Source organism: Ambystoma mexicanum, chromosome 14 (assembly GCF_040938575.1).
Source record: "Ambystoma mexicanum isolate Mex_15411 chromosome 14, UKY_AmexF1_1, whole genome shotgun sequence".
NCBI lineage: Eukaryota > Metazoa > Chordata > Amphibia > Caudata > Ambystomatidae > Ambystoma > Ambystoma mexicanum.
This window is the reverse complement of record NC_090940.1, coordinates 134454375-134480811: the sequence shown is the minus strand read 5'-3', so window position 1 is coordinate 134480811 and position 26437 is coordinate 134454375. Positions and strand designations below refer to the sequence as shown.

Sequence of the window (26437 nt, the reverse complement as noted above, 5' to 3'; positions counted from 1 at the left end):
ACAAGTCCTTATACACGATTGTGGCTGTTCTCACTTACGTTGATGAACCAAAAGGACATCTACTAATGTGAGGGCCAAAGGGTGTGGGAAAAGCCCCATCACTATCCAAGAATACAAATGGGTTCATCTGAAGTTTAAGGATGGAAACACCTTTTGCAAATTGTTCATTGCTGAGAACGGGTGCTCTGTTATAGGATAGGAGGAGCAAGCAGCTCTACAAATTAAAGTACATCCGTGGCAGACTAACTCTATACTATGCATTGACTCACAAGACTTCTCCTCCAAGGAGGGACTAGTTAAGGCTTTCCCAAATGTTTTCAACGACAAGATTGGGATGTTCAAAGGGTTTAAACACTGCATTGTGTTAAAACGGGGAGCCAAAGCAAAAGTACACAAGGTCAGGAACATAGCGGTGGGTACCAGAGGGTTCAGAAAGAAGAATTAGATAAGTTGTGCAAAGGAGACTTTATAGAACCTATAGCGACTTCTGAGTGGCTGGCACTGATAGTCATTGTTCCTAAAGCTAACAACTCAATTAAAGTGTAAGTGGATCTCAGAGACTTGAGCGCTAGAATTTGGCTCGATGTACACCCCTTACCACACTTAAGTGAGATGTTGACAACCATGAAGCTAACAAGGGTCTTCACAACTTTCGATCCATCATCAGCTTACCACCAAATTGAATTGGGCGATGATTTGAAGCATCTAACATCGTTTGTGACACCCTTGGGAGCATGAGTAGTATAGCTCAGTGGCAACATGGTCGTCCTGGAAGCAAGATGACGCAGAGCAACACAGGTTCAAATCTCGGTTACGCGATTAGAAACCTCTTCGTTATTAAGCACGTTATTAAAAAAGAATTATAATTTCGATTCAAGCGCATGCTCTTTGGATTGACGTCCACAGCTGCTATGTTTAAGAGACTAATCCAACAATTATTTGGTGGATTGGATGGTGTCTACTTTTTTCAAGATGGCATCCTAACTTGCAATGTCTGAAAAAGAACAAAATGCCAACTTGTTGGGTATTTTTCAAGTTATTCAAGAGAAGAACAAGTTACTTTCTTACCTGGTAACGTTCTTTCGATGGGATGTTCCGACGACGTATTCCACATCTTTGACAGTAATTACCACAGCTGTGCTGCTTCGGAAAACTTTTTTGGCGTAGGCGTCCTGCATCGATACGCTCCCTCGAAGACCTCCTCTGACGGCCGACGTCACCTGATGTTATAAGTAGGACGCACGATGCCCTGTAGCCTCAGCTGTAGTTTGTTCCCCCAGAACGTGTGGCACCAATCTTCTGCCAGTGTGACTACAGAAAGCCTTGCGGAAACGGAAGCTGCAATCGCATAAGAAGTTCTGTAGGGGGCAGGTAGGGAGGGTTCGATGTGGAATACGTCGTTGGAACATACCATCGAAAGAACGTTACCAGGTAAGAAAGTAACTTGTTCTTCGAGGGGATTGGTTCCTCCGACGTATTCCACATCTTTGACAGACAGCAGTACCAACATAAGGTGGGAAAAGAATTTAGAAATTTTAGAATGCCCGATCAAATTGCAGAATAGAGGACTCCCTTGCCAAAGGCCAAATCCTGCCCATGGATAGAGTCCAGGGAATAATGTTTCACAAAAGTATGGACAGAGGCCCATGTGGCCGCTTTGCAAATATTGCGAATCGGTACACACCTCTGCAGTGCAGTGGAGGGAGCCATACCCCTGGTAGAATGGGCCCGTAAACCTACAGAAGGGTCCTTCCCCGCCAAACGATAACATTCAGAGATCGCCAAAATGATCCACCTAGACAAGGTCTGCTTAGAAACAGCCAGACCTAAACGCCTTCCAGCGTAACCAATAAAGAGCTGATCGTCCATTCTGACCCGGGACATCCGTGAGAGATAGAAACTCAAAGCTCTCCTAAGATCCAACCTATGGAGCCTCTCCCCTTTCTTACCAGGATGTGGAGGAGGATAGAATGCCAGAAGAATTACCTTCTGGCTCAGACGGAATTCCGACACAACCTTCGGAAGAAAGGATGGCCGTACCCTACGGACAACCCTGTACTTATGGAACACAGTGAAGGATGGTTTGGCGGAAAGTGCCTGCAACTCACTCACTCTGCGTGCTGAAGTAACCGCACCTAAAAATGCAGTTTTAAAGGACAACAGTCTCAATGGACAAGAATGTAAGGGCTCAAATGGAGCTCCCATTAGGAACTTTAAAACTAAATTCAAATCCCATCCCGGCACCTGGAAAGGCGACGGTGGAAACACATGAGTTAGCCCTTTCAAGAACTGAGAAATCAAAGGAATTTTGAAATAAGAACATTTCTCAGACGAGCGCTTAAATATGGACAGTGCCGCCAGGTAACCCTTAATGGTACCCCCTTGCAGGCCCTTGTGGGCTAAAGAAAGCAAAAAAGACAAGACCAAAGGAATGGAACATTGGAAAGGATCCACATTCTGTACCCTGCACCAGTCAGAGAACTTCTTCCAACGGCAACGGTACAGGGATTTCGTTGCGGGCCTCCTGGCCGAAAGCAACACCTCCATCACGTCTTCAGGGAGGTTCCAATCCTTATATCTCCGACTTTCAGATACCAAGCATGAAGGCTGAGAGACCTGACCTCTGGATGGTGAACTCGACCCTCCTCCCGTGAGAGCAGATCGTCTCGGTAGGGAAGACAACGTGGAGGGCGGTCGGACATGTCTAGAAGGTCCGGGTACCACGCTCTCCTGGCCCATGCCTGGAGCAATGAGGATCATCTGGGAACTTAAACTCCGCAACACCTGCGGAATGACGGGGACTGGAGTAAACGCGTACAGCAGTGGGATAGACGACTCCACTACGAACACGTCCCCTAAGGCTCCTCTTGGAGGAAATTCCCGTGAGCAGAATCTTTCGCACTTCTGGTTGACACTGGTGGCGAAGAGATCCACCTGTGGGGTTCCCAAACAGGCGAAGATCTCCAAAAGAACTTCCTGAGCCAGCTCCCACTCGTGAGAGACCATGCTCTGCCTGCTCAGAGCGTCCGCCGCCGCATTTTCGTCTCCGGCCAGATGAACTGCCGAGATCGAAATTTCCTGCTGGATGGCCCAGAACCAGAGCTGCATCGTCTCCCTGCATAGTGGGAGTGACCCTGCCCCCCCCCTTTTGTTGAGGTAGTGCATGGCCACTGTATTGTCCGTCATAATCGGGACATTCTTCCCCCGCACAGATGGCAGAAAAGCCTTCAGGGCTAGCTTGACACCCCGCAGCTCTAACAGATTGATGTGGAGTCTGGACTCCGACCGAGTCCAACGACCGCTGACTGTCAGCTCGCTGGCATGAGCTCCCCATCCCGTGAGGGATGCGTCCGTCATGATCGTCACCTCTGGCCATTGTTGCCAAAACGGAGCCCCTTTGAACAGATTTCCCTCGACGGCCCACCACAGAAGGTCCTGGGCGACTGAGGGCGGAATCTGAACTGGGTCCGACATCCTGCTGGAGAACTGCGACCACTGCATCTTGAGAGCCCACTGCAAAGATCTCATCCGCAGTCTGGCCTCTGGCACCAGTAGAATGCAGGATGCCATGAGGCCGAGCAATCTCAAGAACTCGAATGCCGGGAGACTCTGGGCACGTTGAAATGTGTCCACCATCTGCAGAATGTGGTGAGCCCTCACCTGGGGAGGCGAACACTGCCCCAGGGACGTGTCGAGCACTGCTCCGATGTACTGGAGCTGCTGGGTAGGTGTCAAATAAGACTTCTTTAAGTTGAGGGAGAAGCCCAGCTTATGAAGGGAGTGGCAGGTGACGGACAAATGATCCAGGGCTTGCTCGGGAGAACGTGCCATGATCAACCAATCGTCCAGGTAGGGGTAGACGTGAATCCCCCCTTTCCTGAGGTACGCTGCCACCACCATCAGCTTGGTGAAGACCCTCGGGGCGGAGGTCAATCAGAACGGCAGGACCCGAAACTGAAAATGCGAGTCGCCAACCGCGAACCTCAGGAACTTCTTGTGCTTGGGATGAATGGGCACATGAAAGTAAGCATCCTTGAGATCGAGAGACACCAACCAATCCTGAAGCTGAAGGGCCTGGAGGATTTGAGAGAGAGTAACCATCTTGAACTTGTCTTTCCTAAGGAGCTTGTTCAAGCCACGCAAGTCCATGATGGGTCTCAATCGCCCGTGCCTTTTTGGGATCAAAAAATATGGGGAATACCATCCCTTGTTCCTCTCCGCTACAGGCACCAGTTCTATGGCGCTTTTCTCCAGCAGGGATTTGATTTCCTGAGCAAGGAGCGGATCCGGACTCTTCAAAGAGAGCTTCCCCGGTGGATTGTCGTGAGGCCTCTGCCGGAAAGGACGACAGTAGCCGTGGGCTATGATCTCCAGTACCCACAAATCTGAAGTAATGGCACGCCATTCTACAAGATGCTGCGCAAGCCTTCCCCCAACCGGCGAACCATGGGACATGGCCTCATGACTGAACGGAAGCGGCTGCGGCAGTGCCTGAGGGCAAAGAGGCAACTGCCCAAGCGGCTTTGGCTGAGGTTGACTTACTGCAGCGCTCAACAACTTTGCTGCAGCTTTGGAGGTCTGCAACCTCTCAAGGCTCTCGTCAGCCTTGCTGCCAAAAAGATGGACACCATCAAAGGGCATGTTGAGAAGCCGGGACTGTACATCAGGAGCGAACCCGGACTTCCGCAACCACGCAAACCTGCGCATCACAGTGCTCACCGCTATGGACCGGCTGACACAGTCTACCATGTCCAGACCCGACTGAACGGATTCACACATGGCATCCTTGCCATCCTGAATGAGGGCAAGAAAACCATCCCGTTCCTCCCCTTCGGGAATATGTTCAGCCGCCAAAGAGACACAATTCCACAGAGTGTGTGCGTGAATCTTGCAAGGGCACAAACGGAGTTGGCTGCTTGTAAAGCCATACCCCGAGAAGAAAATACCTTCTTCGCCCAACCGTCAAAGCGTTTGTCGTCCCTATCAGGAGGGATTGTAGGGTACGCCGCCTGCTTTGCTGGGGCCGTAGCCGCTTGTACCACCAAACTCTCCGGAGCGGGGTGCGTGGACAAGTAGCAGGGGTCGCCACTGGCTGGATGGTATTTTTTCGGCAACGACTTATTGACTGTCGGAAGACTCTCCGAAGCAGTCCAAGCTGCCGCCACCCTTCTTTGTAAGGCCATATGAAATGGCAACACTGGGTCAGTGGGTGGACCTTGGTCAAGGATATCGGTCAGGTCATCCTGCAGAAAATCCACTGGTGGAGCAGACCACCCGAGATACTCCGTCACCCTCGACATGAGGCGCCTATACGATGATTCAGCATGCGTACCAGGCTCAGTCCTGCCAAACTCAACCTCCGCGGAGGTATCAAGACCACTGGCGTTGTGCAAAGACTGACGCAGGTCTCCCAGCTGGCTATGTCCAGGCAACAAGTCATCAGGAACCTCAGGAGGCACCTCATCCTCAGACCCTTCCTCAACCTCTGAAATGTACTCCAAGGGTTGGAACAAGTCCACCCTGGGAGGAGGAACAGAGTATGGGTCGAGAACAGGCCACACAGACTTGCTGAGCGCCTTCCTAGGAGCTTCCACAGCTCACCGGGGTACCTCTGGCAAAAATTTCTCAAAAGGCGTTGAGGGCGCTGATAGGAGTGGCGTCGACCGAGGCACCTACAACTTCGACAGCGGCTTCGAGGCCGGAGCCCGAGCGTGTCCTTCGATGGCCTCGGCACTGATGGCTTCCTCGGAGCCAGTGCCCCGGGAAAGTCCCTCTACGGACATGGTGCCGATGATGTCGATGCCTTCTTCGAAGGCCTCACAGGCTCCAACGGTCTCAAGGACCGGGACCTGGACCGGGCACGATGGCGATCCTCCTTGTCTGACCGGGACCTTGAAGGTTCCCGATGATCACGCAGACCGCCGAAGCCCGAAGGCGTGCAAACGGTGGCTCTAGAGCGTTCTGTACCGGCTTCTCTCGAAGGCGCAGTCGGAACGGTGCCCTGCGACTCGAAAATCGCCATCATCTCCTTACGGAAGGCGTCCCATTCCGCCGGAGATGAGTGCTTGGTGGGACAAGCAAACCGCCATTTGGCCGTGTCCTCAGGCGAGGACAGGGAAGGCGACCGATAACGGTGCTTCCGTGCATGCCTTGAAGAGGCTGAGGAATGGCGGGACCCACTCCTGGAACGAGACCCTGTGGACTTACGCTGACGCAGAGAGTCGCCCTCGACTCATCGGTCGAGAGTCCAGCAGACTTACGGGGTTTGGAAACCCTACCCGCCGATAGCTGCTTCTTCTTCCGCGCCCGCAAGGCCTTCGAAGTCAAAGACTGGCATTCGTCACAGTCATCCGTGGCGTGGCTCTCACCGAGTCACCAAAGGCAGACCTTGTGCGGGCCCTTCAGACATCCCAGAACCGCAGTCCCGACACTTCTTAAAACTAGACTTCGGGGTAGCTGTAACGCTCACCTGATTCCCGTAGAGGCGCCGGTCTTGACTGGGCGTATACCGTATCTTCAAAGGTGATGTGTAACACACGGCTGGCTCTTTGGGCTGGACCTCTGTGCACTGTATGTCTGACTCGAAGGGTAAGATGTCTTAGGTAAGTGAACGCCGTGCTCTCCATCTGCCTCGGGGCAGGGTGCTGTAACCAGTTTCTTCACTGGATAAGGGGAGCAGGCCTCTTGACTTCAGAGGACTGCTGTCCGTCGTTTACTGCACGAACGGTAAGTTTCGAGTAATTCTAATGTCTTTAAAGTCTTTAGTAATGATGTCTCTTGTTTTGCAGGGTTCCGGCGAAGGCGGATGACGGGCTGAAGTGAGCTGAAGATGGAGCCCGTGTGATGAATAGAAGCGCCTGGAAGCACGTAAGTAAGCGCTTGTTGCCTGCTTCACGATGCGCTCTAACTGTCTTTTTATTTTGCAGGTACAAGTTCGGAGCGGCTGCAGGGTGCCGGAATACCCACTGGGTTAGATGTGGAAAGGAGTAATGGCACGTGAGTATTAAAGTTCCCCAATGTCTTTAAACGCACCTTGTTTTGTCTTTCAGATGCGGGATGCAGCGCCGAAGGCCTCCGGAGCTCAGATGCCGGAATGCAGTGCGAAGACCTCCGGAGCGCACGAAGAGTAGGTAAGCCTTTGTCTTTCAGATGCCGGAATGCAGCGCGAGGCGTTGGTGACAGCCGATGGACCAGGTAAGTGAAGAGCTGTCACTGAAGACCGTAATGCTAACCTGTTCTTTCTTGTCTTTATAGGTGTTGCTGAAGACTGGATTCAGGATGGTAAGCCTTTTTCCTTAGGCCCAGGATCAGATGCAGAAGACACGATGAGCGTTCTGCTGCAGAGGATGCAGAATAACGCAAAGCAAGATTCATCCATCGGATGTGGTTTAAATAGCCTCCAGTAGTGCTTAGGTGTCTCCTTCCACAGCCACGCCTAGGTAAGAAAAGAGTTCCTGCTTTCCAGAAGAGTTCCAGTGTTCTGAACCTAGGGAGTGGCTCCTGCCCCACCCAACAGGAAAAGTAGTTCCAAACAGAAGAGGATCAGAGGCTCAACTGGCAGGCAAGTAAGCAGCATGGTCTGCTGCAGGTAAGTCCACCCAAGCATTATGAGCCCGGCGCTTCCAGCGATGGGACTGGGCATATTTATGAGCCTGGTGCCACTGGCGCCAGGACTGGGTCCAAAAGGTCCCAATTGGGACTGGTTGGCACTCGGAACCTGGGTTATGGATCTGCTTCCAAGGGAGTTGGGAAAACCCTGACCTTTTGGAAGCAGAGATCATGACAGTAGCAGAAGATGAAGACATAACTTTGGTAAATACAACGATATTCGAAGAACCAATTCACAAGAGAGAACCGAGGCGCCCCGAGATTTGGAAGCGAACACATTCGTGGAAAAAACGGAACTGAGGCTACGGGCGTCGTGCATCCTACTTATAACATCTGGTGACGTCGGCCGTCAGAGGAGGTCCTCGAGGGAGCGTATCAATGTCATCGATGCAGGACGTCTACGCCGAAAAAGTTTTCCGAAGCAGCACAGCTGTGGTAATTACTGTCAAAGATGTGGAATACGTCGGAGGAACCAATCCCCTCGAAGGGTCACACACTTAAGATAGAAAAAAGCAGAATTAAAGTGACAGAAGTGGTATACTTCTGCCATGTTATCAATTGTGAGGGAATAAAACCAAAGAAAGACCTTGTGGAGACCATCTCCGGCATACCACCACCAGCAATAACAAACAGTTGCGTTCCCTTTTGGGAATGGCAGAATATTACTCTAATTTCATTGCACATTTTACCAACTTACAAAAAAGACAAAAACATGAGAACTCTCATGAAGAAAAATGTGAAATATGAATGGTCGGAACTGTGTAAAAAAAAAAAAAATGGATGAAATCAAAGCGAATGTCAACAAAGCCCCAACTATCAAAATGTTCTAAACTACAGCCATCAATGTGATCACTGTAAATGCTAGAAAAAAAGTGAGGTGGAGTGGGCACTGCTTGTACTATCAAAGTTGGTAAAATGTTGTCAGATTAAACAAGTCAAACTCTAGGCGTCCTTCCTAAATCCGATCAGTACTTTATCAGGAATAAGAAACTTGATAACTCATCCTGATGAAACTTCACCAGGACTGGGGATGCCCGATTATAGTAACTTCTACAACATATTATTTATATTCCTTAAAAATAACAAAGCAAAAACACTTTTAAACAAAGTTAATCAATCTTCATAACAGAGAGACATCAACCAATGCACAAAGGTCGGAAATGCATTGGCTGTTGTCTATTATGCCTCTATTGAGAAAATATAACCAACCTACTATTAAAAAGGATGCATATGATGAAGATTGAATAACTTTGTGACAGCATGTTTTTGCTTTGTTATTTTTAAGGAATATAAAAAAAATATGTAGTAGTAGCTACAACAATCAGGTGAACCCAGTCTTGGTGAAGTTTCATCAGGATTAGTTACAGAATCACTGTAGATGCTAGCAACGTGGGCCTTGGAGGAGTACTGAACCAAATTCAAGATAGGAGGGAACTAACAACTGCATTTTCCTGCAGTGTTTTGAAACAATGCAAATTGAACTATTCAACCATTGCAAAAGGGGCTTTGGGCGTGCAATGGATCCTAGGACATTTCAGAACTCTCGTTTTGGCCCCAACGATAATCATTAAAACAGATCTTAAGCCTTTGGTCCACCTTATGAATTTGAAAAGTACAATCTTGACCTCCCTGAGAATACTTGGATGGACGATTGATATCATGCAATACAAAACAAAAACAATCTACACTCCAGGAAAAGACAATGTAATTGTGGATGGTTTCTCCAGATTGCCTTGGAAAAATAATGACGAAGAGAAGAATTTAGAGGATGATGAAGACTGCATAAGAGCAAGCATTAAATCTGGAATTTTGAAAGAAGAATGGATTAAAGCATCTACAGGGGACCCAGAGTCTGCTTTGTCTAGTTCTACATAGTGGATGAGACACAGTGAGTGATAAACTTCCTGAATACTCGCAAGAATACAATAAAATCGTAGAAAGCTCAGACTATTCGCTTAGAGGAGAGCTGCTAACATTTGGCTTGATAGACACCCCTTACCAAACTTGAGATGTTGACAGCCATGAAGCCAACAAGGTTATTCACGACTTTAGATCCATCATCGGCTTACCACCAGATTGAATTGGACGATGATTTGAAGCATTTAACATCATTTGTGACACCCATGGGAGCATTAAGATTCAAGTGCATGACCTTTGGATCAACCTCCACAGCCGCTTTGTTTAGGAGGATAATGCAACAAGTATTTGGCGGATTGGATGGTGTCTACTATTTTCAAGATGACATCCTAACCTGCAATGTCTGAAGAAGGACAAAACGCTAACTTGTTGGGGGTTTTGCAAGATATTCAAGAAAAGGGTCACACACTTGATAGAAAAATGTTCAAGAATTCAATCTGGAATTTTGAAAGAAGAATGGATTAAAGCTTCCGCCGGGGACCCAGAGATGAGTCTGCTTTGTCAAGTTGTACATATTGGATGGGACACACTGAAGGATAACCCCCCTGAAAACACGCAAGTATGCAATGAAATCGTAGAAACCTCAGCTTGTTTGCTTAGAGGAGACCAACTAATACCACCACAATCTTTGAGGAATAATATTTTTCAATTGGTTCATGAAGTTCACAGAGGAAGAAAACTCACAAAACGGCATTTGAGGGAAAAGTACTGGTGGCATGGAATGTTGTGTGATGCAGAAGTACTAGTAAAAAATTGCAAAGCTTGTACCGATAATGACTCCAAAAAGCGAAAGTACAGACCCTTTACAACCGGTACAAATACCAGGCTCAGTTTGGAAGAAGTTAGTTATGGACATTGTGCAGTCCTTCAAGACAGTGGAACGATACAGTATATACATCATAGAGCTTATTGATTTCACATCCAAATGGGCAGAGTGTGGCATAGTACAAGATACTGTAACTACACGGAAAGTGATCAAGTTTTGGGAGGTAGTGTTCAGTAGAAACAACGACCCTGAAGAGATCACTATGGATAATGGAGTACAGTTCATATCGGAAAGAGATGCAAAGGTTTCTAAGAGATCGAGGTATCGAACACAAGTGTACCTCACTGTTTCATCGTATATGGCCAACTGTTTAGTTGAGCGCATTAATTATTTCGCCAAGGGTACCTTTGAGGTGGCAGTCGCAAATTCTTGGTCATGGAAAGACACCTTGAAGAGACCTTAAATGCATACAGGTTTACTCCACATTCCACCACAGACACTGATCCTTTCGTGATTATGGAGGGGGGAAGAGTAGCTTGCAACCAATTGATTCCTTCCTGGTGTGAGGAACCTGAGGGCGTCCTCACTTCTTTTCCCCCGGTATCCTCCTCTTAGTTGGCCAGGGAAAGGCCATCGCTTTTGGATTTGGACACTGGGGGTGGATCTGCGAGGGAGGATCACCTGGCTGGAGGGAACTTGGGGGGTGGGGAGAGGACATCCTTAAGTGAGGCATGGTATTCCCCCATTCCCTTTTCAGAATGAACCCTCTATTCCTCAAGCTTTTGCAAGGCTACTGTCAGCCCTTTCCTTTTTCTTCCTTTCTAACTGTCCCCCAGAAACACCACCTCAACACACTGGGACAAGGAAGAGACCAACTAGGAGGACACATCCTCATTTGGCCGAGACAAACACATATCAGCCTTATATTGTTAAAACAGACACCCATCAGTCAGGTACCAAGATGAGGAGGAGACATAACAGAGTTATACACACTTCCTTTATTAATTCAGATATCCTCAAACACCACTAGACGAAGAAGAGGGCTATGGAGTGTTAGGGGAGCTTTCCTAAAGTCCTACTTGGAGGTAAGACTTTAGTGATCTATGTAAGGAAGGCATGGTATTAACAGTAAGACAGACACAAGTGATCACAGTTCAAGGGTGTTTATTGAACTTACAAAGGGTTTGAAAAACGCCTATCTAATCCTAAATCTACAGATGGGAGCAAGCTATAACCATCAAATAAAAATAACAACCCTAATAGTGTCTTGTCGAAATAAAAAGGGCAATACAAATAAACCTATTGCCAATCCTTCCCTCTAAACACAAATAGTGTGGTAAACAATGTTACTAAAAAGAAAGAAGTGTTCACAAAATGATTTGTCAGGATGTTCAGGCCGTTGGCCTCCCTTCCCCGCATTTTCAGCAGGGTCGAGGCGGTACACTCGAGCTTAGAACAATCTCTGGCTTCTCTAGCAAGAGGGTACAGTTCAATCATTAGCATCAGGGCCTTTTGTGCCCACGTCTCTTTGCCTTTCAAAGTCTCTTCATTCAGAGGGCTTGGTGCGATAAACAATAAGTTCTTTGCTCTTTCAGATTTTCACAAGTACCTTCGGTGATTTTCCATTCACCTCCGATCCCCCTCAACCAGGCTCATATCCTCTCAACGCAATGTTTGTAAATGATTTATGCATCCAATTTCTCGTAGGATATTCTTTGTCGGGTGACTCACGGTTCACCCAGGATCCCCCTCAGCCGGGCTCAGATCTCGCTCTAACACAATGTTTAATCAGTCTCCCTCTTTAATTGTCTTTGCGGCGCTTGCCACATGCGCTTCATACAATGTCCTCTTTTAGTTTTCACTATACAATGTTGCCGCTTGCAACCTTAGTTTCAACACAGACCAGTCTGTTATCAGTCTCCCCAACTCACCGACTGTGCTGTCCTCACTGGTGCTGCTTTGTTGTAGGAGCCATGGACAGTACCACAGCGGAAAATGATTTTCCCTGCCTTAACTATCGATGATGGAGAGCCCCGGGACCCTCCGACACACAATGTAGGATTCTTCAGCCTCGATTCCTGGTCTTACATTTCCTATTCTGGAAAGTTCCTGAAAGTAACAACCTTTCGCTAAAATGGTCAAGGGCTCTTCCCTTCTTTCAATCCTCTTCGGTTTTGCCGTCTTTCGCCTGGTATTAAACTGCCATCTTAGAACTGCTGTTTCCTCGTGTGCTTTGCTTTGCTCAGAGTGTGCTTTCGTGCTACGCCTTTTATCCGTGTGGGGAAGTGTACTGGAAGTCAGGTGTGTGTAATGGTTAGCAGTAATTGCCTGACCGTGCCTGATCATTGTATTGGGACATGTCAGGTATGGTTCATAGTGATAATACCGAATCAAAAAATCTCGAAAACAAAAATCTCGAATACAAAAGGCCGAAAAAAAAAAATCAAATTTTTTTTTCAATGTGTTTTTTTTTCAAAATGGGGGGGTTCCCCCCCAACCCCCCTTTTTTTCATTTTTTTTTATTTTACCCCTTTTTTTTTACTTACCTGACCCCAAAAACATATATAAATAAATAAATAAAAAATTCGATATTTTTTTTTCGAGATTTTTGTTTCGGGATTTTTGTCATTCGAGATTTTGTTTTCGAGATTTTGACTGACCACCGTCAGGTATACAGCTCAGGTGTTAGTCTGTTTTCTCTTGTAGTGAGCTGTCCGTGAGGAAGTTCGTGTTGGGAAAAGGAGGGTTGAGTTCCTAAGTATCCTACTTGGTAGGATGCGGTAAAGGTGTTACAGGGAAGGGGATACTGCATCTCGCCATCCGCTGTCCCACTTCCACTCTCAGAAGACTCCTCACCCAGGTGATCCTACCGCACTATTCCACCCCCAGGAACTGGATTCAAAAGCGATGGCCGTGTCCTGGCCACCAGGATGACCGATTCCCCCGGGGACTAGCGGGTGAGACATCTTCAGGTTTCTCACAGTTATCCCAGTGGTTTGTAGATCCTCAAATCTTAGTATCATTCTGTACTCTCATAGACCTTGGTAGAGTGGCAGAGCAGTCAGGCTGATCTAGATGTGAGCTGTAGGTAAGTACACTGAACCCAGTCAGTAATGCACATCAAAGAAACACTTACACATAAATGTATATTAAAATACAGATTTATTAAATTTACACAAGAGTCACTGTTAAATACTTAGCACAATAAACCAACACACATAGGTATACTTTTCAATACTTTCAAAGGCTCACTTATTAGTTGGTAGTTGCTGAACACATACAATTGTTACAGTTCTATCGTTAATATTTTGCACCCACAAAGTAATATGATAATTGTATTTAGTCTGCATGATTTGTGGGACGGAAAACCGTTGGCTAGTATTATCCTAGTCTTTCAAAGTCCAAAGTGCAACCTTGGCTAAAAGGCAGTTTGTAGCGACTCAAAGTCTTGCAAAGCAGTAGAAATGAAAAGTTCCTGTGGATACTTTCTAGCCTCTAGGAAGGAAGATACAAGAAGGCTTTAACCAATGTTGGAGACCCAGTTAAAGGACTCGCTAAAGGGACACAATCAGCGGCTTGAGTCAGAGCTAAGTGGGGGTTGACTTGGACACCTCTATGTGCACTCCAACTCTCTGGAGAGGCTTGCAGAAATCAGGTAAGCAATACCTTTTTATCCACAGTACCTTGGGCTAGAAGAAAACGTTTGTGGTGGATGCTCCGCAATGTTGCAGCTCTGGACCAGACCTCCAGATTCCATGGTCTGATGACTAAAGGCAGGACAATGGATGGGCTCTCTCAGTAGCAGTCTCGAGGGAGGACCTCTGGCACGGCTTTCATCAACTTCTCTGGTCACACTGCGGTTTTGGTGCCTTTTCTGCAGCACCAACAAAGGACGCGATTCGGCCGTTAATCTTCTTCACTTCCTGCAGTCCTGCACTCTGGGGTGGGGGTCTGGGCGAGTTGTATCAGATCTTTGGAGTTTCCTTGAGGGATCAGCAAAGATTTGGAAGGATTGGGCCTTTCCTTGACGATGCACTCGAAATGGGCAGCAGGTCTCCTGGTATTGGGGATCCGCAGGCCTGTAAACTCACAGGAACCCAGGAGATGGCTCAAATCAAAGTTCGTCTTGGGACTGGTTGTTCCCACCAGTCAAAGTGAAGAAGTCGTCCTCTTTGGAGTGCCTCTGTCACACAGAAAATGGGGTCAGGACAGCAGTGGTCGCTTCACAGTGTTGCAAAGGGTCTGCAGGCATCTCTGGTCATATTCCTCTTCAGTTACTTCAGCTTCCAGTGGTGGACTTGCTTTTCACTCCAGGAGGCTCACCTTTTATACAGTTCCAGCGCACACTACTCTGCAATCTCTCTCAGCAATTTACAGAAGGGGGCGTTTGGATGTTCAATCAGGACAGCCAGACCCCCAGTGGGAACTGCTTCTATTCAGGACCTCTGTCAGACAAAGGACATGGGGTTGGAAAACTCTGCCCCCACTTCCTGCCTGCCCAGGCACTCTGGAAACTAGGCGGGGACACCCAAGGGTTCCCGCCAAAGGCAAGACACACACATAGGCCTCCACCTCCCAGAATGGTAGTAGTAGGGCTAACAAAGAACAACCACGCAAGTAATGGAGAAAAAAAAAAAGAAAGGAGGCACCAAGTTGGTACTTGGGTGCCACTATTGTGCATTACCAGGGCTATGGACATAGCCTGCGGTAGAAAAATCACACACTAGTTGGTAGAACACGTCCACTGCCACCAGCCATAACTTGGAGCAGAGAGAAGGGGGATACTAGGTATCCCTTTGGCACTCCAAATAAGGTGGTGTGTGCCAATCTCTTAGACTAAAATGTTTTAGGAGAGATACTAAGCATCTCTCTAGCCTTAATAACTGTAGTTACTCTAGGATTAAGAAAATAATCTCAAGGGAGGACCCTAAGGGTCCCCCAGCAATAATGCCCATAAGGAGCTGTGTGCTGCAATAGTAAAATACTGATGCCTTAAAGAGTTATGGAGAAGATAGACTCCATAGTACAGATAACATGCAAAGAATATAGAGTTCCAAAAGATAGAGCCCATAAGAATGAATGATTGGAAAAAGGTTCCACTCATTCAGGATTTCAGAAAAAGTTCCAGAAGTCCAGTAAAAAGTGCTTGGGGTCTCCCTTGGAGAGGGGATGATGCATACAAATGATAAATCTCTCTAACATTGAGGTATACAGGTGGAACAACAAGGCACGTCCACTTAATGGATTCCGCCATAGTCAGGCAATTGGACTAAATGACCCACATCTAAGGTCACTTAACAACCCTAATGGATATAAAAATCCTTGCCGTACACCACAAATGGGAACGGCCTGGTGAGAAGGAAGCTGGAGACATCGGAGCCGGGAGCCGTGTCGGGCAGGAGAGAGAAAGAGAAAGATAGAGAGAGACAGAGTCCAGCTGCCACAGGGTCTGTAAGTCCTGTTACCCTCCTTTCCAGGTACACACAGCAGGCGCTGCGGTACGCCCAGGAATCCCAGCCGCTGCAGGAAATCAGGAGAGCCAGAGATGCTCCCTGTGGCTGTTGCGTTCGAGGCAAAGCTTGTGGAAGCTGGAAGGCAGAACGAGCAGTGAAAGAAACGGAACAGAGCTGCTGTATGCAACCGGTGAGTGGAAACAAGGGAAACACTCGTACCGAGGTGTGCCGGGAACTTGAAACAAGTACTTTTGAATGCTTAACAAACTGAAGGTTATTGTAAGCACTTTTGAATGCCGCAACAAGCACTTTTGAATGTCGAACAAACCAAGTTATTGGAAGTAGTTATGAATGCCAAAACAAGTATTTTTGAAAACCGAACAAACTGAAATACATAAGCATTTTTGAATGCCGCACAGAGAAAAGGCAAGTTTTGAGCACTCGTGAGTGGAGTGAAAGGTGGTGTATGTAGCAGATACCACGGAATGAAGTGTTTGAGACATGTATTGGCAAAGCCAAGAGAATACCAAGAAGGGTTTAGATGAGAAACCAAGTAATGGCAAAGCTTAAAGAGTTCAAGGAACTGCAGGCAAAGAGGAAACCTGTATTGGCAAGCACCAGAAGAATACAGAAAAGGGTAACAAGTGCTTGGTGGCCAACCAAGCCACAGTACAGTGTTAGAAGACTGACACTGATGAAAGAACCAAGCTTCATCTACAAAGGAAAGCGGCAGGCAAATGTTGATGGAAAGCAGTCAAGAAATATCATTTGCGTGACCTGTAATGGCTGGACTGTGCGATCCGCCAACTGCGCCTAGACCGAGTGCCCCCGTACGGAAAAGCCAATGAAAGTATCCACAAAGAAGCTTGTGTTTTGCAACAAACTTTTATGTGATTTTGAAATCAAGAAACAGAACTACTTATGTGAACGTGTGACAAATACTGATGCCAAAAGAGCTGGGAAATGTCCCAAGGAATTATGTCGTTTTGAAAAGCTGGAAGATTTGAACCCTTGGGTAAGGGAACCCTGATACATTGTGAACTATTTGACCTTGGGGAAGGGGAAGCTGATTACAAGCAAAGAGCTGGAAGAAGCTCAGAACTTCATTCCATACACTATTTTGATGCTGACATCCCTACACATTGTATACAGTTAGTTGTGAGGGCAAATATAGGTGTTAGACACAGACAGATATTTCATTTGGACTTCCTGACACAGACTATCCTTAGTTTTCTTTAGGTAAGGAAATCACACCTTAGCATAGGGCAAGTTAGGCCTTACTCCATCCTGCTGTTTAAGTTAAAAGAAATATTGAGAACACATCTTGAACCTGTTGTCTGTGTTTATTTCATAATGCCTTCACAATGATCAATAGAGAAACAATTTGATAGTAGACACAGAATAAGTATTGAGAAGAGTGAAGGATAAACATGCCAAATACAAAGAGTACTCTGATCGTACCACAGCAACCTCTGATACAGCTGTCAAAAGAGGAGATTGGGTTACAGTGAAGTGACCCTGTAGGATTGCAAAGGGTTTATTCAAGTACAAATAACCACAAATGTAGGGAGGAAAAGTGTGACTCCGGAGGGTAGTGAAAAATGGTCTTTTGATAATGTCTTACGTCTGCCTGACAATAAAAGAAATGATTTAAGCGAAAGGTCAGATGAAGAAGCTGTGACCTTTCCAGATCGCAAGGATACCACGTGAGGGAACTTGGGTGTCCAGGAAGAGCAGGAGAATTGCACCTAATTTTAGAGATACTTTTGTATATTACTGATCCGTTGTCCAAGGCTGTCATCCTGTTTCAGTTAACGGTTATTGTGCACCATCTTTTCCTTTCCTTGTATCTCCTATAAGGGGAGATGTTATAGTATGTTACTGCTGGATCTGGAACTCGCTCTCATGGACAGCTTTCATAACAGTGGTGCTCCAGCATACAGGCAGCCATGCTAAACAAAATTAAACTTCTCCAAGATAAAATACAAACGCAACGCAAAGCACTACTCAAGCCCGACCGGCATGCCATGCCTAGCACCCCGCCTCATAATCCTTCCACCCCTCTCTTCTCCTTCAGAGACGTCTCAGAATCGGAAGTCTCAGATCTCCTCCAACATCTTAAACCATCTATGTGTAACGGAGACATTTGCCCACCTGACATCATTAAGGACTACGCTGGCTCACTGACTCCGATCATCACAGCATTCATCAATGCCTCTTTTTCCACAGGAACTGTACCACCCAGCCTGAAAGAAGCGCGGGTCCTCCCTCTTCTAAAATAAATCCTCCCTTGATCCTACTTCCGCCAACAACTACTGTCCCATCACCACTGTCCCATTCCTCCTCAAGATCCTAGATGAAGCAGCCCACAAACAGATCCAACATTATCTAGAATCTAACGCCATCCTAGGTAAAAGGCAATCAGGTTTCCACAAAGGCCATTGCACTGAAACCGCCCCTTTGGACCTTAAAAACCAAATTACTGAGATAATGGATAATGGCAAACCAGCCCTCCTGTTAATCCTGGATCTCTCGGCCGCGTTTGATCTCGTTGATCATAAGATCCTTACCTTCCATCTCTCCAACGCAGCTCACTTCTCCAAACAGGCCTCTTCCTGGATAACTTCCATCCTAGAAGGCAGAGCAATGAAGGTCTACTCTGACCAGGCAAACGCAGCCCCCACCACCATCCACTGCAGGGATCCTGCACTGTGCCTACTCTCTACAATCTGTTTACAAAGCAACTCTTTGACAAACTTGACTCCCTCGGCATAGCTTACACTAACTATGCCGACTTTACGCAAGTACTCATCCCTCTCACTGGATCCTACGACCAAGACGCAGCAGCCCTCCTACAAATATACGCCACCATCCAAGCCTGGAGGGCAACCAATGGACTGTGCCTTGACGAAACGGAGATAATCCTCCTAGGCCCTAAAGAAAAACTGCCCAAACTTGACCAGAAACACTGCAACTTCACCATCGACAACACCATCATCCCTGTCTCCTCCCCTGTGAAGACCCTTGGAGTCTTCCTATATTACACCCTATCGATGATTAGACAGGCCAGTGCCATACCACCAAACTAATAAATGCCATAAAACCTTTCCTATCCAGCCATAATTGCCTCTCCATCACCGAGCCACTATTGGAGCTAAATTAGATTATTGTAATACTCTCCTAGCAGGCACTTCGGCCAAAAATCTAAACAGGCTCCAAATAGTCCAGAATAACGTGCTCAGAGCAGCCCTCAGTATCCCCAAAAAAGACCACGTCACGCAGGCTAGACGGGCTGCCCACTGGCTCCCTGTTAAGGAGAAGATCACCTTTAAGACGATCAGCTTAAATGCCCCAGCCTCACTGCCCCACCCTACCTATCCAAAACTATCACCAGAGATACCTCCACTCGTCCTAGAAGAAGTCACTACGCCAACCAATTGCGCATTCCTCCCATCAAAAGAGCAAAAGCAGGGGGAATCGGTTTTCCACATTTAGAACCTAAACTTTGGAATGCCTTACACAATGCACTCAGAGCCGAAACCTCCCTCTCAGGTTTCTGCAAAACCCTCAAAACAACACTCTTCAACTAACTCTCCCCCGCTTCCCTCTACCCCCTCGCCAACCTTTACTCTGCATGTTATTTCCATTTTTACCATTGTTTATTTCTTATCATACCTCACTGTCATGTAACTAAGTATTTTCTTCTATAACAAGCAACTATCACCTGTAAAAGCGCCACAATGCCTCTTGGCTGCTGCGCACTTTATAAATGTTAATAAATAAATAAATAAAAAACAGTGAGTTGAGAATTGTTGATGTTTGAATTTTATTGAGGTTGGAGGAAGCAGCAGCCAAACTGGCGGCTGGCTGGACCCTTCGCTGGATTAAAATGTACTCCAACCTCATTCACTGTGTCGGGTCTGTTTGTATTCGCAAAAGAGGGGAACATTTGGAAGAAGATTCTACAGCTTCCTCACTCAATTCTCACAGTTGCTAATTGAATTTGATATATCTGTATATCTTAGCATAAATAGTATTATGCTTAGGTTTATGGATGCTATGCATGGAAGCTTATTTTGATGTTAAAAAAGGAACGGGAGACCATTAGACCTTATTTTATATAAATGTTTGTACAGGAGTGTCAAAGATTTTTGACGATGATAGACTTGCACCTAGATAATAAAATGGATGACTATGCAAAGATGGCGATGGTGAAGAAAGCAGCAATCATTTGGGACAGAGTTGATTAACATATGAGAACTAAAAGGTATTGCTACTAGAATGCTAGGGTTACCCAAGTTTTTATTCAAAATTTACAACATATAAAGAGATTGCCAAATATATTTGTAACACGTTTTCATGTTACTTCTTTTTAATGGCTTGGAATGTGTCCACAGATCAGGTGCTAAAGATAGAATAGCAAAAGATAAAAGGATGTATAATTTTTGAAGAAGCACCAGACAGGAAAATTGAAGTATTTTTTATACTGGATGCATACATTTGTGGCATTTGTGGAGGAAATATGACCCAGCGCACCTGCATTCTTTCCTCAGGATCACTCTGCACTTGGTCTATGTTTCTATACTTGCTCTGTCATTCCCCGGTTTCATCACTTCAACAATTCTTGTGTGTAAAGGCACCTTACACTAGGTCTGCATCCCGTCTGTATTTGCCTACTTTGTAAGGCATTTTTGTTCAAAATGGCGCCCTATCCCTCTATAAATATAAATGCCTACAGAAGGTATGAGAGCAGTTTGTACATCTGCACGATCTGCAGAGAATGTACAGCAACATGGTGCAATGAACTAAAATGCGGATTGTTTGTTGCTGTAACATGCCTTCTGCAGACTGTGGCAAAATACCAGCTAACAAAAAGGTGAATGCAAACGGCAAGAATGCAGTTACTGTATTTTATGAGCTGATGCAAGAGCATTCAAAAGTCAATGCTCAGCCAGAGGGAATCCAGATTTTTGATCAGTACAAACTGATGTTTGCTGGCATAGTTACAGTCAGTAGTAAACTTCAAAGTTATCTGGACTGCACAATATTGTTCCATTTAATGGGCGTGAATGAGGTTGGCATTTGTATCAGAAATGCGTGAAAAGGACAGGTAGAACATACAAGCAATTCCATGGTCTGCCCATTTGAGGAGTTATTACAGCTAATACCGCTTGCAGTAATAGCGCCGTGACTGCCCCATAAAGTCCTATAGACTCTTCAAAAATGGGGATTAACAGCCTTACCCCCAAACCGGCTCAGACCCAGTTGCGGCAATGCTATTTATGTTGGCAGTATTTATTTATTTCCATTTGTAAAGCGCGCTGAACCGCAGGTATCTAGGCGCTGGTTACAGTGCATGTCAGAAGTAGTTACAGTGCATAGTAGTGTCCGAAGTAGTTACAGTGCATAGTACAGAAGGTAGGCACAGTCCAATATAGCAGTGATCGAGGTGGCGCAGCTAGGTATTGTATGAAGAGCCAGGTTTTTATTTTTTTTGCAGAAGGAATAGAGCGAGGGGGCAGATCTGAAAGAGAGTGGTAAGGCGTTCCATTGTTTGGCAGCCACTACTGGGAAACTGTCCCATTAGCTGGTATCCCAGCGGATTTACTGCTGGGAAACCGGCAAGGTTGCAATGAGGCACCAAGGTCTCGAAATGGGCTACTTTAGCAACAATGTCAATGTATGAAACTAATATGAGAAAAAGCAGTGAAGCCCTTACCTGAAGGAGGAGAGGAATGAAGGTTTCAATCTCCAGTATCTGGGCAGACTCCTCCATTAAAATGTTGTCATACTGTGAAGGGTAACACCGAAAAGAAATGTTAAGAAATGTCAAATACGAGGAGTGGAGTAATGGTTACGGGAACAAAACAACATACTCACATAATATCTGGGACAAGGTTTTATGGTAAAGCGGTACATCATATAATAAACTGTGATGCACACGAACATCAATGCTTATTTCACATTTGCAAACAAGAACATTTTTGCAAGGATACAACATGTCAAGGGAAACACTATTTAAGGGGAGGTGGGCAAGCCCCCAAAGAATCCCCATGTGGACCAAAATATCCCACACTGCGCTCCACTCAACCAAAACCAGAGAATGCAGGACACAGAATGCAAGTCAATAAACCAAATAAATCGTTTTTTCCTTTTAATCTCTTTACAGTAAGAGCAACAAATAAGTCCCTGAACATATAGACAGAAGAGTTCATTCAGAGCATCGCATTTCTCGTGGTTGCGAAAAACTGCAATCAGAGGCCACAAAGTCCCATTTGTCTACAGTGGGAATGCTGTCATTAGAGAACACAGACCTGGAATTCCAATATGGTGGTGGCGCTACAAACTGACTTTTTGGACACAAAAGGAATATTCCAAATAAACAATATAAACTAAGTCCTGAGCAGGGAGTCAAATATCTGGTAGAGGTAGTACAAACAAGGTGAAAATCTAAAACGTGGTAACTAAATCACACCTGCCCAAGCCAATCCAAAAGGTCAAAACAATTGCTTATTGACCAAAAGTACCAAAGAGGGGATGGGAGTAGGAAACGGAGAGGGGAAAAGAGTTTGGAAGGAAACCGGTGCCCTACCAAACTTTCCTTGGACACATGGGGATCACGCTACCAGGGAAGAGGTAGCCCATGCCATGTCCAGCCTGCAACAACTGCTCTGGTGAGGGCCTAGCCAGAGCCCTTATCAGCTAGAGGCCTGACTGTTGAAAGAAAGGTGGCCCTAGTGGATGTTACTGAACCAAGAAGGACCACTATAAGGAAATTATTCATGGGCATTGAACCTGCGGGCTGTATATAGAGGATTCCCATATCGCCTTCGTCATTGGGCAGGGGACAGCCACATCCTGCTGAAAGATATCACAGCCCCTTTAAAGGGACCCATGACCTTGTGCTGCAAAATATACACCTTCTCTGAAGCAGGCTTGGAGAAATGCATAAACTATTGTGATCGCTCTGAAGTACTTGTAACACTCGCCAGTTGTTTCGGTGCAGGCATGGCACCAATGCAGTTGGTCGATTCCGCAGAGCAAGTAATCAGAGATGGCAGAACGGCTTTATAAAGCCATGGTCCGTTCGCTACATAGAAAATTCAATACACAGTCAAATACACCAGACATCAAGACAGGAATAAGGCTGGCTCAACCATTATCACGCAGAGGTACAAACTAAAAAAAAAAACTACTGGCCAACAGGGGAACAGACCGACCAGGTATAAACAGGCTGTATGATGACTCAAAGCACATTGGGGAGACAGTTGCAGCAGGAGTTTGGAGTGAGTTTGTGGTTTTAAATGGTGAGTTTGCAGAGACGCAGGAGAGAAAGGAGGAGGCTGGAGAGGAGAGGGGGGAGACGAGCCATTAGAATATCAGGAGGCGGTTGGAAGGCATCAGCTGGAGATTAGAGTAGAACATCAGGAGGCAGTTGAACCAGAATATCAGAAGGAGGTGGGAGTGACGAGTCAGGAGGAGGTGCAGAGGCTAGCACATTGCAGCTTACAAGAACATGAAATAATAAGAGAAGCTGCTTGGCCCAAAACTGGTCAAAAACTGTGGCATGAGAAATGCGGTGTCAAGGAGCAGGACCAGAGGATTAGAGGGGTGATATAGTCCTCTTAACTTCTTAAAATCTCTGACTGTATCTAGACCTTGTGGCAGAGACACAGCCGTATCTACGGAAACAGCAAAGAGAACTGGAGATGGGTGTAGCCCACCATCAAAAGGTATCAAGCAGCAGGAAATGCAAAGACAGTACCTAAGAGACTGTGAATGATAGGGATGTACCCCAAAACCCTTGAGAATTTTATAAGGTAACCCTCAAACTATTGGAACTTTTGAGAAGAGACTGTCTTGACATTACATGTTTTGATTTAACTCAGGAGAGAGGTTTTTTGTGTTAAACCATATTTTGAACCAATGTTGTGTTCGGCTTCTTTGCAGACACTACTTGGCTACATGACACCACAGTGGTCCTCGCTTGAAGATCCCCTTCAGTTACACTGGACTGGCAACTAGACCAACAGAAAACAGGACCATTACCATTGCTGTTTCACCTTGCAATAGCTTAAGCAGTGACAGCTAGTTGTAATTTAGTTGTACATTGCCTAGGATACACGACTGCTGAGAGGACCAAAGCCCTAAACTGTACCTCTGGTGAGCCCCATGAAAAATGTTCTTTTTTCGTGACTGGTGTACTTACCCTTTTCCCTCGAGAGCCCCATGAACATTTTTCTTTCCTCTTGACTGGCATACTTACCCTTTTCCCTTGAGAGCTGCCCTCTTCCTGAAACATTTTCTTTATTCTTGATTGGTGTACAGACCTTTTTCCCTGATGGGTCCTAAACTAAGGATTCATCAGTGAAAGGGTACCCCAAAGATGCTATGTGTCCTGTGCAAGTAATTGAACAGTTCGCAAAGCCTCACTTTGGATGGTAGCAGTGTATTCACATTTGACATGTGTGTGTCTTTTTCTGGATTTGTAAAACAGTTTGTGGTTTCCCAAGGGAGGCCATATAGGAAGCCTCCGAGTTAGAAATCCAATGTGAGCGTCTCAGCTAAACATTGTTCTCAATGTGTGAAAGAAAGCGATGTTCCCATATTTGGTCATGACCTCTGCCTGCTCTTGTCAACAGAGCAGAGGCTGCTCAGGAACAGATTTGACTGGGGAATGAAGAAGAGGTCTATGATGTCTGGCTGGAATACACTTCCTGAGTGACTACCGGAACAGAAGGCCAAGAAAGTATGAATGTGACAGCGACCCCAAATGATTGGGTGGCTGTTAAAAGTTTGAAGGAATGTACTCTTTTCATTGAAAGCAGAGTTTACACTCTGCTTCCAATTTTCCTATATATAACCTGGGAGTCTTTGCCTTTTCCTTATCTAACCCTGGGATAAGTCTTGCCGCATTAAAAGAAGCTGCAACTGAAGAAAAAAGTGCAGAAGCATGGCAGTAGCATCTTGCCAAGACTATCTGATAGCAGAGCTCTGCCAGCACCTGCCAACACTGGACTTCAAGACCACAGAGAACCAGGGAACTAGTGTTCCCTCCCTTTAATCAGTCATGCTCTAGTTGGAACCCTCAATGACCTTCCTGCTTCCAGCGAAGCGTTGCTGTTTATTACTGTGTGGAATGGACACAATGATGCAGAAGCAGCAGACATACTGGGCAATGGTAACAGTGCCCAAGACCTATATTTGTCAAGAAGTTAAACAGCCTTAACCAACTTCCCAAATTAGTGATGAGCTCCTACTGCAATTGTCAGTGAACGGAGCAGCAGTATCACCTACAGGACAACTTCCACGTATAACAGCTATAATTGGTCTATTTCAGACCAGCAGCCAATCTAGAGTGTCTTCTGCAAACTTGTTTGCTTTTGGCACCTCTGTCAATGATGAACCAGAGACCTGCTCTGCCACTGGTGAACTTTGACGTTTCCAACCCACAATACTTTGGTAGTAGTTTCACTAGTTGCAAAGTCTGGCCAATGGTATTGAGCCCTATACTTATCAATGGCCCTATCTGAAACACTGGGCTCATTGTCAACATTGGGTGAACCGCAGCACCAGGACCATTGTCCTCTGTTAAGTGTGACGAATCCTTGGATGTCATCCCTTCTCCCATGTGGGAAAACCCTTCTCCTGGGGCCAGAGCGGTGTGGCCACGGTCCAATAATCGTCATGTGGGTGGTGCACTGCGGGAGGATCACATGGCGAGGCAAAACCCCCTGGGATGCCGATGACACCCTAGGAGAGATGAAGTATATTTCTACCTCTGTCCCAGCTCCCTCACCCTCTTACCCTCTCCAGAATACTTGAATCTCTCATACTTCTATGTATGTGAGCAAAGTAGACCTGTGTCCTCCCTTGAATAGTACAGAGATGAAAAAGAACAGTTATGACATCAGAGAAATGTACTGAGATGAAGAAGATGCGCAGAGTGCAGAAGAACAACCCGCAGAATCACAGTAAGCAGACCAGCCTATTCAATCTAGTTGAACTTGACTATGGAATAAAAAGGAAAGAAGGACTTCCCACACAGAACAATACTCCCTGGAGGAGCTGCGAGGAAAGGCACTGTCTGCCGCAGATGGGGAGAAGGCCGGCGGAATGCGCAGGAAGTCGAGAGCTCCGGAGCCGGTCCTGAGACAGCGGAAACTAGGGCAGGCTGGCGGACACAGGTGACAGGCAGTGCTAAGGCTTGGGAAGGTTGTCGGCTTCCCGAAGGACAGTTTGGGCTGCGGAGCCGCTGCAAAGCAAAAGAAGCCTCCCCAAGCGTCATGAGACCCACGAATGACAGACAAAGCTGGAAGAAGGCGAACGCCCTCGCGAACCAGGAAAACAGGTACATGGAGGTGCAGAAAGACACTGGGCTCCAGAGAAGGTGGTGGCAAGCAGAGAAGCGGGATAAATATCCTGAATCTAGGGTCTCGGACCCCGAGAAGCAGAGAAGGTGGTGGCAAGTAGAGAAGGGGAGAAATACTCTGAACCTAGTGTCTGGGACCCGATAAGCAGAGAAAGTGGTGACAAACCGAGTAGGAGGAGAAATACCCTCAACTAATGGTCTGGGAACATGAAAGCAATATTGAAGACACTTTCATATCTACGATAATATAGGGTAGTGTTTGGCAGGAGAGTAAAGCAAGCCTACCTAGAATGAGAAGTACCTAAAACAGGCAAGTTTGGG

At 46.3% G+C, this 26437-nt stretch overlaps 1 protein-coding gene across 1 annotated transcript in view; it reads right to left on the bottom strand.

Moving 5' to 3' along the window:
- The window catches only part of AQR (aquarius intron-binding spliceosomal factor), an 877350-nt gene that overhangs the window by 135462 nt on the left and 715451 nt on the right, over window positions 1-26437 (bottom strand). The window contains exon 28 of the mRNA XM_069638728.1: window positions 21464-21535. Coding sequence (XP_069494829.1) covers window positions 21464-21535 — 72 coding nt within the window. The remainder of the gene's footprint in view (window positions 1-21463; window positions 21536-26437) is intronic.